This window comes from Symphodus melops (assembly GCF_947650265.1).
Source record: "Symphodus melops genome assembly, chromosome: 11".
Taxonomy (NCBI): domain Eukaryota; kingdom Metazoa; phylum Chordata; class Actinopteri; order Labriformes; family Labridae; genus Symphodus; species Symphodus melops.
In genome coordinates, this window is record NC_136701.1 from 20,806,385 (window position 1) to 20,819,755 (window position 13,371).

Here is a 13,371-nt window from a genome sequence, read left to right on the forward strand (position 1 = left end):
TCATTTAACCGAAAGGAAATCAATAAGCCACCATGACTTACCAGTATGGACAAACATGTGTTTGACGTAGTTTTGTTTGGCAGTAAAAGTTTTACTGCAGAGAGTGCATTCATACGGCTTCTTCTCCCCCGCACTGAGCCCTCCTCCTCCAGCCTGTTGTTGCTGAGATGGTGCTTGCTGTACCGACATTGGGTTGGGGAATGATGGCATTGCAGGGGGCGGCACTGCCACGAACTGGGGCTGCTGCTGGCCAGAAAGGTAAAGGAAAGGCTTGCTGTCTCTAGCCGGCTGAGTGGGAAAGAGTGTGGGCAGGAAGGAGCTTCCAGCAGTGCCCATCACTTGGGAGTTGCTGGTCCCGGTGAGCGGCATCCTCAGGTTGCTGGTGTGTGATTCTGCCTTGCGCATGTATTGCGGGGCACTCGGCAGGGATTGGGACATGACTGAGTATGGCAGGGTCTGCATCATGCTACTGTCACTAGTGCTGTGGGAAGTGTCCCCGTCCTCCATCTCTTGCACTTGCTCCGGGGACGAGTCGTTGACCTCTATATGCACAGTACCCCCTCCGTCACCTTGCTGCCCTTCGCCGCCCCCCTCTCTAAAGCCCATCAGGAACGGCTGCTGTTCCATAGCATCTGGCTCAGTGCTGATGGAGGAGCTCACACCTGAGTCAAAACTTTCAACCTTGGTCTCACTCTCTACACCCTCAGTATGGTCGGTGTCGTCTTGGCAATCCCCTAAATTATCGTAGCAGCTGTACTCGTCTTCGGCCTCCTGCTTTATGTGTATCCCTCCCATCTGGATGCGTGACGGTCGGGGCTGTTTGCGGCAGTGAGTGGACTCTGCTGTGGAGATAAAGCGGTCGACCTGTTGAGATCTCTCCTGGATGCGGTTCATCCAGGGCGGATTTTGAGATTGCTGGTTCTTCTGAGTGCCGAGAGTGGTGTCGTAGTTTGAAGACAGAGGGTTAATGTACATGGGGCGCTCACGGGTGCCGTTCTGCAGCGAGAGGCCGGGGTAGGAGTACAGTGATGTGTAAGCACGATCAATGCTTTGCTGTGATGTTGCTTGCATATAACCCGACTCTGCATCGCTGCTGGGCCCGGAGGTGCCTGACTCTGGCGTGCCGCGTGGTGTTTCCTGACCAGAGTCTCCCGGTATAACGGGGAACTCACCCGGCCCAGCCAGGCCCACATTCTGGGAAACGATGCGGGTGCACTCATCGATGACGGTCTTAATCTGTAGGATGCTGGCGGCAGTAAGGATCTGCAAGGCCTCTGACTGAGACACCCGCAGAATCCCACTGTACATAAAGTCAATCAGCTTTTGGATGGACTGCACCGAGACCACAGAAGGGATCTCAATGTCGCTGTAGCCCAAGAGCAGCTTGTCCTGAAAGAATGGGCTTCCAGCAGCCAGCACACAGCGGTGAGCACGCAGCATACTTCCATGGATCCGAACAGTCACGTCACAGAAGTGCCCACGGTTGCGCTGCTCATTGAGGGTCTCAAGTACAGAATTGCTGAAGTTGTGAAGATTGATGTTATGAATGCGCTCGGTCATCCCCTTGCAACTGATGTCACCTGAAATCGGGAAGCAACAGACCTGTCTTAAAATCTCCCTCAGTCACAGTGAGATTCGACTGCATGAGAAACACCGACAGGCAGAACGTTTCACGTTCTGTGAAAATACTTGTTCGAAGGTGAAGATTCCTCCTGACATGGAACTATAACATATGTATATCAATCGTGAAGAATAGTACCGATGTGTCAGAATTACAACAGTTAAGAACACAAATTTAATAGAATACAAATTCACATCTCAAAAAGGCAGATCTCATGTAAACTGCCATTTGCCTTATATTAGAAAACAAAACCATATCGCACCACTGCAATGAACTTAAATATACAATTAGAAAGAATGATGCTTTTTAGAAAAGAGATAAGACTCTTGGTTGGAGGATTACTAAAACAATAATGCCAATATTTTCATTTTTCCATCATTTTCTTCAGCCCAGGCTCGTATTATTTGGATGTGAATCAAATCATTTCCATGCTGGAGCTAAATTTGTCTCCTGATCCTGGTATAAAAAACCCCACATTGCCATGGTGAAAGACAATTAAGATGGTTACTCCTAATTATTACTGTACAAGTTCCCCCCTTACACCATGCTCTTCTGAAGTTCCTCCACCCACCAGTAGGTGGTGCACTGGGCTTGGAGGACAACAGGCCTCTTTTGTTAGCCATGTGTTCACTTTGATGGCGCTTCCTTTACTATCCTTGGAATAGACGTGACCCGGCTGATCAGTGTGTAAGATTACTGTGTGTGCTTTTCTTCCAAGCGAGGCATTAAAAGAAATTAAAATCTATGTACTAAATAGACGGGTGGTTAGTGCAAGAATTATGCAAATTGAGGGTTTTCATAATTACTGTTAAAGTAATTTCTTTTAAATTCAAACCATCTTGAGTATAATTTAAGTAAAGCTGTTGAGCTGATGTGCTGGTTTTTAAACACAGCACTTTATTTTGGACTCAAAAATGTACAAATATTTGCAGAAACAGTAGATGGTTAGCTTACACTATTTCTAACAATGACTAAGAAATATATTTGTAAAAAAACACTTTGGTCTGAAATGTAAGAATCCACATGTACATGAATTGATCATATGGAATTAAAAGATATGGAAAAATGCTTCATAATTTGCAATAAATGAATTGAAATAAAGTGTACAGCTGCACTTCAAATGAACACATTTTACAGTTACCGGTTTGTAAAGTGGGATTACGCTCAAACGAAGCAGACAACGTATTACATCCAGATTTTTACTCACAGTTAGATGACGTTTTGTTCCAAAGATGCTTGTGTGGCTGGTGATGAAGTGCGGGTCAAACTTCAGTTTGCTGGTGGAGATGGCTGATCAGAGGCCGAGTGCTAGGCAAGGCTGTCAGTCCTCTCTGTCCAAATCATGCGCTGCTCTGCCACAGTGTTTGCAGGGGGAGGGGAAAGATAAGGACAGAAATCTTAGTACCTGCGTTAAAGAAATATCAATCAAGACCATGCTTGTTCTGAGGTCATGGAAGACATTTGTCTCACTCTCCAATACCATACTGTGGCAGCGTAGCGAGCTCGTTAAGGTTTCACCAAAAACCAGCCTCTGATTTTGAACCTGCCGACAGGGCGAGGCGGCTACAATTAACTGAGCAGTGACAAACTTTAACAGCCAACTTCTTATTCATTTATGACGGTTTTGAAATAAAAAAATAAAAATCTTGTTTATTGTGAGAACTCCGTGTCTCACTTTTCACCTTTCCTCTGACCCAAGTTCCCTCAGAGTCCAGAGATAAGGGCACCTTGTACTAAAGACGTGGGTGTAACTGCTGCCTGATTCCCCCTAATAGACTTTGTTTATAATAGATTCGATCTTATGATGAAGTAAGTAACCGAGTGTGTGACAATCTTTGCTGGTTAAGGAGATCATTGACCTCTGTGTGCTGAATTTGCAAATGTGTTGAACAAATACCACAAAGACAAATCCTGTTGTTTTTCCACTTGTTTAGGACGGAAATTTCCACTACAATGCCACAAACTGCCTGGTCGATATCGCCACTCCCTTAATGAACCCTGAGCCATAATTCACAAAAACGTCTCTTACCAACACGCTGCAACAGATGTGTAAAGAGTTTTCAAAGCATGACGAATGGACGCTCCTGTGTGCACATGAGCACCAATTACAAATCAAGAATGAGAAAAATCTTGGTTTAAGGGACAGTTCCTGTCTTAGCAGTTATCTGAGCTGATGGGCAACAAAACCACACCCTACAGAAGAAAGACAATATAAATACCTCTTCAATTTCTGCATAATTTAGAGGAGGTATCACTCACATTCACCACTGAGCGGGCACGTGTGTGTGTGTGTGTGTGTGTGTGTGTGTGTGTGTGTGTGTGTGAGTGTGAGTGTGAGCGTGAGCCTGACTATTCCTGTTTTTGATTTTTATATCCAAAAATGGGAAGAAAAAAAAAAAAAAAATCCCAATCAGAAATTGAGCGGACAGTCGAGGTTGTAATAATAAAAAACGAGTTACATTTTAAACACACAAGGCTTTCATTGAAAAACACAAGAAAAGCATTCAACAACGTGAAGCATGTGATGAGCTGCTTTGATGACGCTTTGAAAGCCTGACACGAGAGGCCCTTTACACTACACACACAATAGTATGGCAAAGTTTGACGTTCAAAAATGGACGCAAAAAAACGATTGGCAAGATGGCGACGTCCACGTTTGATTGACATGGTAACATCTGAGGTCAGGAGGAAGGAAAAACAGCATTGAACCATTGCAAAACACCATCACAATGTCTCTCTTCTTTATCCCCCAGAGGCCAGATTTCCCTGAAATATTTCCTCCAATGCCGCTTCCAAAGTCATTTTGAAAAATAATGAATGAAACATGGATCATAATATCAAGTGAGATGTGCAAGCCTCTCGCATTTTTGGGAAACAAGAGCTAAATGGGTGTCGTAGCTTTCACGCTGGCTGCAACACGCAAACCCAGTGCTCCCTGTAAAAACCAGTAACTCCTCTGTGTTCCAGAACGGAGAGGACTGTGCTTGGATCTGACCAGACCTGCACGCTAATGTCGACACATGTCATTCTTCAACAAATCTAAAGTACTTTTGCAGAACACACCTCTCGCTTCGAGACACAGAAGTAAAATCTACAGATGGAAACAATATGATTTTAAGCATCTGACCTTTTTTTTTTTTTTTTTTCCCACAGAAGGACCATCTGCTGTACCACGGAAAAAAACGATAAATATTAGACCATAAATATGCCTCTGAAATGTTGTGTGTATAAATTAGCGTGGAGGAGCAGAGTATCTGTGAGGAAAGCAGAGTCGAGGGGTTAAATTGTAATCAGAGAAAATGTGGCACTGAGCTCTGCTTCCACAGGCCCCACTTTGAGAAGTACAGCAAGCAGCAAGGCGTGCGCTCGCCGTCTTGAAATGCCCCCGTCAACCAACAAATTTGAAGATTTGATAAAGACAAGTAATAGCGTGTTTAGCACGAGGAGAGGGCGATCACTTGATACTGAGCTGGATCATTCTTTGGCACTCGTGCAAACACACACTGGTTACATTTCCACCGTTACCAGAGCTAAAAAAACTATCCCGAACCCTTTCCGATAACCTTAACAGCCCTAAAATACTCTCAAAAGCCCTTAAGACTATTTCTTAAGGACGTCAATAAAAGATAAACATGAGCCTTGTTCGACAACCTAACTTTAAAAGTATATCTTGCCAGAACTGTTAACCAAACTGCATCGCTAAAAGCTGAAAACTGTTGCTAACATATTTCAAAATTGTCTTAGTCAAAGTGAAAACCAACAAAAAAAAGTCCTAATTTCAAAGCTTTCCCTTCAACGTACTGAATATGTGCCAAAATGCTTGAATCCATTACACTGGCAAATATTTAACCTTTTTTTTCTCTTCTTGCTTAAGATGTAACTGTATTCAGCTGCCATGGGCCTTTCTTTTTTTTTTTTTTTTTCTTTTTTTTTTAGACAGCACATATATGTTCCCTGTTTGGCTTCCACCGTGCCCATCCAGACATGTAAATCCACCTGCCTGAGGGGTAAAGTGAGGTGAATGCTGGCAACAAAGGAGCAGGCCAAGGGAAGCAGGCTTCAGTTGCCCAGACTGCCACTCACAACAGTGATTCCATTTTAGCCGTGACACAGTGGGTGAGCAGCAGCCAGTGCCTACCTGCAGTGAATTCTAATCAGCCCAGGGGTCTGTCTCCCTCCCCTCCCCTCCCCTCTCCTCCCCCCTCCTGTACCCTGCCTTGGACTAAAGGGGCTGATGATCCTTCAAAATTAATTAGATCCTTGTAGGAGGCGGCCATTTTCTTTCACTTCCAAACGCTCCCCAAAAAAAAAAAAAAAAGAAAAAAAAAGAAAAAGACATTTTGTGAATTAAACTAAAGTCGAGGTGTGTATTTTTCCCCTTCTCTTATTGATCTCTTTCTCTCTTCCTGTTTCCTGTTTCATCAAACTCCCTCCTTGTCTTTTCTTCAATCTGTCTGTCTCACTACTGTCTGTGTGTCTGTAACCCCCCCCCCCCCCACCCCCCCATCCATTACACACACACTCCTCCTTTCCCTCCCTCCTCACAACCCCCCCCCCCCCCCCCCCTCCCTTCTCCGGCTGCCTCCCTCCATGCTCCCAGCTCTGTGTCTGCCTCTGTGGAGTTTGCTGTCAATAAATCCCCAGAGGTCAGTTTGTCTGCTGGAAATCAGACACAATGCTTCAGACCGCCAATGCAATGCATGCTCTGCTGCTGCTGCCGCCACAACAAAGACTGAGGAGGGGTAGGAGGGTAGGGGGGAGTGAGAGAGAAGGAGGAGGAGGAGGAGGAGGAGTAGGGGAGGGGGAAAAAAAAAAAAAAAAAAATTAAGACAGAGGGAGACGAGAGGAGGGTTGCAACTTCACCAGCCAGACTCCAGGTTAATCAGCCGCCTATATGAGGTGACAAGGCCGAAGAAATAAGCTGCATGGAATTGAACATTAGTTAATCAAGTGGGGGTGGAGGGGTGGAGGGGTGGAGGGGGGGGGGGGATAAAATGGTGACCATGAGGGAGGGGATTGAGAGCAGACATAAGAGGCATGCTTATAAAAGGAGCAGTATCAGCCATGAGAATAATATACATCTTGCATATGCAAATAGTGCTTACAACACGCACTACAAGCATATATATTCAAGGCCCCTGGTACATTTCACGGTGGAGACAAAAGGGCCACGGGGCATCGTGAAAAGCTCGTCCATGCATGTGCATACAGCATCTCCATCAATCCGCTTCCAGATTTGCACTTATCAAGAGAGTGCGTGTGCTTTTTGTTACACCTAATTAATAGTAATTTATGAGTTTGTATGAAAGCTCCCCCACTTCAACAATCACTGTCTGACGTTGTAATTATTTATTTCAATCATCCCTTTAGAAACAAGCGCATTAGCATATAAACTAGCACATATTGTGCTTGAATAGTATGGTTTGTGATATGGTATCTAATGTCATTTAGGACACAATGTACATGTGTTGAGAACACACTGGGAGGTTTAAAGCATGAATCACGTGTTGATGTGTGATAACTGAGGGTGTGTTTCATTTCCTCCTGATAAAATAATACACACACGCACGCACACACACACACACACACACACACACACAAAAGCCGATAACAAATTAAACTTTCCAAAGAAAGGGAAAAAAATAATACTTTAAGCTCATCTGATAGTGTTTTGTCCTGGTTCTCTTCGATCAGCGCAATTCCAAATGATCCGAATATTCCTCTACAGAACAATACTGAATGGACTGATTTAAATCGGAGTAATGTAAAGCACTGATCTTTTATCTCATTTGAGTGTTCGTCTATAACGTCGTGCAGCAGTTAACAGGTGTGCTAACAAATGCACCTAAATCTCACACACTTCCAAAGGCGGCAGAAAACACCTCGCAGACTCAAGATTTAATTGATTTGTCTTTATGGCGGTCCCTGAAAACCATCAACAAGCAAACGTAGGCTGTTGACAAGTTGTGCCAAGATTTTCACACACAACATTTTTTCCCAGTTTTTTTTTTTTTTTTTTTTCTTTTCCTCCCTTCTCCCTAAACTGAAAATATATGAAGCAACATCACCGAGGAAATCTTTCTCAAATGTGTCATGATTCCAACATGGATGAATTACAGATCCGTTGTGCTTCCTTGCACTGATGACATGAAATGTCTTCCTGAACTTTGAACACAGACACAGGACTCTGATTCTGCCTTCACGACTAGAGCTCCAATCACAAGCTCGCCAAAAGAGACAGTTTAAAATGTGCAAAAGTGGTGAAAATTTTCTTTTCTTTTTTTTTTTTTCATTTCACAAAAACACCCTTTTTTCTGCTGTGAAAGCTCTGTTACTTGGTCCAAGCGTCGTGAAGATTTAAAACAGAACCAGCATCATGTTTTGGACATCTTTTATTAGAGGCTACTTGAAAAAGTGTACAATGTTGCTGCATTTATTTGAATCATAGACCATCTGGAACTATCATTAACCTTTTATAGGCTCCTCAGTTTAATCTGACTCCTCATGTTTAGTTTCTCTGCCTCTGAAATGTCTCAAGTATCATATCTGATCAATGTGATAAGACATTCAGTCCAACAGAAAGCCATTCCAACGTGACAGGATGTGCGGCTTTCAAATAAATTCCTCGAGCAAACAAATAGCAGCACACACCAAAATACCGATGCACAAGTAAAGGACAGTTCAAAGTCTTTTTTTTTTTTTTTTTTTTTTTGTGACAGGACAGCTTGTTCAACTTCGTCATTATTCTGTCAAAAACACACCCACCAGCACCACCCGTTATCCTGAGCAGACTCTTTGTCCTTATACAGATGGGAGGATAAACTACTTCTCATATACTTTTTTTTTTTTCAAGGCCAAGTCCAAACAAACGATCCTGATTTGGAGCTATCACGTTGTATTTTATGAAGTTTCCCTTAAAAAAAATAAAAAAAAGAACCCAACAAAAACCCATAGAGGGTGAAAACAAACAGCTATTGTGGGCTTGCGGCCATTTAATTTATAAAGCCAGTCTCTGACTTTGGCAAATGGAAGGGATGCTTTCAAGAAATGTCTCCGTTTTTGGCAAATCGCTGTGGTTTTGTTAATGAGCATTTGACCAAAAAGAACCATCTGACTACTCATGTGATAGTCTCCAAAAACACCTCTAACCCCCGAAGCAGATAATGCTAAATTGAAGAGAGATCATTTAGGCACAAGTGTCCACAGCAACTGCCTCTCCAAAGCTACTACACGCGTCGAGGACGTTTCGCCTCTCCAAAAATCGACCTGGCGGGCCATCAAGAGATCTTCATGGACCTACATAGACGCTCGTCTAGGACTCCTCTGTCTATTACCAGTGTATCATGATAAGGAGCCAGGTAATTGATTCTGTTGGGCAGAATATAAAACACACTTGTATATGTCTGGACGGTGTACAGTATGAGCAGGCCTGACCTCAACAAGTGGACTGTGTGGTATAGTCTGGCTGCATCACCTTTATATCTCTGACAGAAAACAAAGTGTCTCCTCATTTTATGTCCTTGGGAGATAAACCTGAACAAAGTTGCTTTGTGTTGAGTTATGAGACGATTGTGGAAATTTAAATTTTTTTTTTTATCTCAGTTGGGAACAGCTCAGACTCTGAATATGTTTAGGTAAGCTGATACTATTTATCACTATAGAGACCACACACACACACACACACACACACACACACACACACACACACACACACACATAGTATGCAGAGGTCGCCCAGAAGTGCTCACAGTCTAATGAAGGTGTCTCACTTATAGGGGACATGTTCTCACACTCACACTGAAATACATTCAATATGTGGTCAAACAGCAGAGAACCTTAAAGAGGGGAATTCTTCACAAGCTTGTTAAAAAAAAATTTAAAAAAACAACGAGGTGGTGATGATTATTAGAATGAAAATAAATGTAATGCTTTTAAGATTTTGTTTCCACATTTCATCTCATATATGTGACCCCTAACTGTACATTGAATCTGTTGATTTCAGCATTTGTGAGTGTGACTGAGTGGAGCTGTATTGAAAAAGTATTTGACATGTGTGCGTGTGTGTCATGATCAAGATGCGAGGATTTTTTAAAATGTAATTCAGGGGGAACATACACTGTACACTCGACATCACACTCAATAGCTCTACTCTGCTTGCACAGATGACTTGAATCAAACCCTAAATGACTTAGGGCCCAAAATGTATCTTTCAAACGTGCAAGACATTTATTTCCTTCCTCTAAAGAATCGATGCACTATTACAAACGTAACCTCAAAATACACAAGTCCATCAACAGACTTTTTTTTTTACACCCAAATTGTTCTGCTAAGCATGTGTTTGACCAGCAGCTGCACGAGGAGGCCCAGCAGCACAGGGCTGAACTTTTACTAATGCACGAGGCTTATTTAAGCAGTCCAGCACATTTCTGCACTTTCTCTCCTGAGCTGCTCTGTGCTTCAAGGGTCAGCAGAGGTAGCCTCTCTTCTCTGCTAGTACCTGAAAAGGCTTGCCAGTTTACATAAAAAAAAGAAAAAAGATGTGCTTTCAAAGAATTAACATGCTGCTTGTTAACAACACACAAGGAAAGAAAAGGTTGCTAGATGTCACTGAATACTTCAGCTTGTAGCTACGGCAACAACACACATGCTATCAGGATGAGATCAAACGGACTCCTGGTTCAGGTGAACGAGCCATGTCGTCCACATACTGTCACAGTACAGTAACTACAGGTTTAGCTCAGTAAAGAAGCAGATAGGTTATCCAGATGACTCAATAAATATTCGGTGTTTATTTCCAGCCTAATGGTTCGAGCACTTTTAAGATGTATTTATAGTTTGTTGAGCCGTTGTGTAGCAAATACAGATTATATATGTCTCATCAGCTCATTTGACCCTTCTAAAAGTGTAACGCTGACACACTGAAACACAGCCGACCACATGAGTGCCCTATACACACTTCCCCCCCCAAGTGCTAGCACCTCTTGTACAGGGTCTGCAGGCTAGCTGAACACAGGCAGCTGATATATAATGGTTTAAATACACACCCACCCACACGACCGTGCAGTCAGAAATCCACTAAAAGTGTGCACAAAGGTAAGCTTTCTGTTAATCAAACAGGGAGGAGGTCAGTCCCACATGAGGAAACTTCATCTATATAATGCAGTGTTGCAAAAGAAACCTGTTAAGCAATGTAATCACACAATTTCTCAACAAATGACAAAAAGGACCCCCCCCCCCCCTAAATAAAACCCAACCCAAAACAGGACCTTAAGCTTTTCACCTGTTTCAGATGATTTCAATGACATTCTTGTGAAGACAAAAAAAAAAACAACGGCTTGTTTGGAAATGTGAGCTGATCAGAATGAAGCTGAAGATACAGTCACATTAAAAAAAAAAAAAAAAAAAAAAAAGGTTACCAAACAACAATGAGGTCAGTAATCTATAGAGTGTATCAGCTAACATGGGGCATTCATTACAGCTGGAGTCATTTTACTAAACTACCAAATATATCCAAAGAATACTGCAAGGCACACAATGATATTCACAATATGTCTTTGGAGGAACCTCTTGTGCTCTTCTCTCTGCTCAAAAAGCAAAGACAAAGAGTGACTGTGTATGGTGATGATGAGTGTTTGTGGGATAGTTTCAGTATTAGGTCTATATGTGCGATGACAGGACAGGTTCCCCAGTAAATCAAGGACATTTGACTTTTCATCAGACAATTAGAACATTTGATTACTACAAACACTGGGAATGTTATTGATAGAGATGTGACGATTGTGAAAATAACTACTTAATTACTGACAAAGACGGTTTTCTTTCCATTACGCCTTTTGGTTTTAAGACTCCCACGGCGCCAACATTTCCTCTCATGTTTGACAAAATATCAAAACAGATCAGGTTTTGTCCAACAAGGGAACTTCCTCTTCCCAATAATAAAAAAAAAACCTCTTCTCTGTGTCCATAGTTCGGTGTACTAGATGTCAGCATTAAATTAATATGACACAACAGATAAATCGGCGACTGATCGGCCGATACCTAGACGGATACATCGCTGCGCCCTTAGTAACGGTTCATCCATTTTTACATCATCACGTATGTTGACTTCAAAGAGTGATTGTTGATGCACATGAGCCATAAACTACACCTCCTCCTGATGAACTGGAAATAGTGTGAAGGAGTGAGATGAAGTGTTAACAAAGACGGGAGCCGTGTCAACATACAGATCAGTGGGATGATCACAGGGTGTAGAAACCTGTGACTAATTATGTAAGTATATATGTCCAACAAAAAGCTGTTTGTCAGTCACTGATGCACAGGAGATAAGACAGGAAGTGTTGATGGCTGTAATTATACAGTGAGATGGACCACTCGATTGATTCGATGGCGATGTTGTCTTTTTTTAAATAGGCAGACGAATAAATTACCCAACTTTATTTTCCTACAATAAAGTTGTCATTAAAAGTGTTTTCATCTCCATAATGACAATATTTGACTTTGTGATCTCACACCCTTACCTGATGAAAGTTGAGCTGTTATTATAACTGAATCAAATATTGATAAAAAGTGGGCAGGATGCACGGCCAAAATAAATATCTTCAAATGACACGCCCTTTTTTAAAAACATTTTTTTTTTCCTTTTTAAATATGCACATCCTCCTTTTTTTACTGGCCATTCTGAGGAGTGACTGCGGGAACAAAGTATGCTGCAGGAACCAGTTGGTGTGGTCGGACTTGTTTTATGGCATATCATAAGTAGCCTAAACATAGCCACACACTATCACCAACCATAAACTACCACATTTCACTGTTACAAGTGTTAAGGTCGGTTTAAAGTTTCAGGGAAGTGCTTGCTCAACCATTTTGCATTCGTCTGACACCTCCCAGCCACCGTAGTTTTAGCCTTTTCTTGAATAAATGATGTACAGGAGGTGAATTTCTCTAATCAGTTTGTTCACAGACAGATAAATCTAATCCAATCGAACAGAGAGCAGAGTAAAAGCCTGACCCATCAGCTCCATTCGTATATGAACGATCTGGCCTTTTAGCCTTTTGCTAATGCACATGAATTGTTGGTCAATGTGGTCTGTTTCAATGAAGCAGAATTATTTTCTGTGATGGCAATAATCTATAGCTCATAAGCCCTAGATTGAAAGCTAATCTCCTCAGCTGTTTCTGGTAACATTACTATAAAAACCATGCCACATGTACTTCAGCAGGGCCAGCAACAACAAATGTGTTACTTCCATGTCATTGTTATTTGTCGGCGAGAGTGAGACGCAGAAAAAGAGGAAGGTTTGTGGCTTTTAATTTGAGATCTTTCGCTCGTCTTTGTGCAACAGGAGGCTTCACAGTATGTTAAACAAATCCAAAACGTAGTGTGTGTAACGTCTAGCTCCTGTTACCTGTTTGAGTGTGTCTTTGTTTGCCTGTGTGACCTGCCCAGGGAGTTGCCCTGCCTTCCTCTCAATGCATGTTGGGATAAGCTGAACTGACCATGAACCTGAGGGGAAAAAAAGAAAGTGAAGGAATGAATGAATGTCAGAGAGCAGGCCAAAAATTATTCAGATAAAGTAAACAAGTAATTATGTTCGGAAATTAATGATAGTTTAGCTGCCACCAGGTATTAATAAGTTCTTTAATAAGTGTGTGTGTGTGTGTGTGTGTGTGGGGGGGGGGGGGGGGGGGGGGGGGGGGGCATCTCTGATCCATCATCTCACTTTGACACGTGGACGGCATGTTTTCCAAAA

General features: G+C 42.4%; 1 protein-coding gene across 10 annotated transcripts in view; it reads right to left on the bottom strand.

Moving 5' to 3' along the window:
* The window catches only part of zbtb20 (zinc finger and BTB domain containing 20), an 86,487-nt gene that overhangs the window by 13,057 nt on the left and 60,059 nt on the right, over positions 1-13,371 (bottom strand). For 5 of the 10 annotated variants that reach the window (XM_079356211.1, XM_079356210.1, XM_079356207.1 and 2 more), the window contains 3 exons: positions 13,027-13,124; positions 2,829-2,973; positions 42-1,580 (listed from right to left, as the gene is read on the bottom strand). In XM_079356211.1, coding sequence (XP_079212337.1) covers positions 42-1,560 — 1,519 coding nt within the window. In that variant the 5' untranslated portion in view covers positions 1,561-1,580; positions 2,829-2,973; positions 13,027-13,124. The remainder of the gene's footprint in view (positions 1-41; positions 1,581-2,828; positions 2,974-13,026; positions 13,125-13,371) is intronic. The other 5 variants (XM_079356212.1, XM_079356208.1, XM_079356213.1 and 2 more) reach the window with 3 other exon arrangements.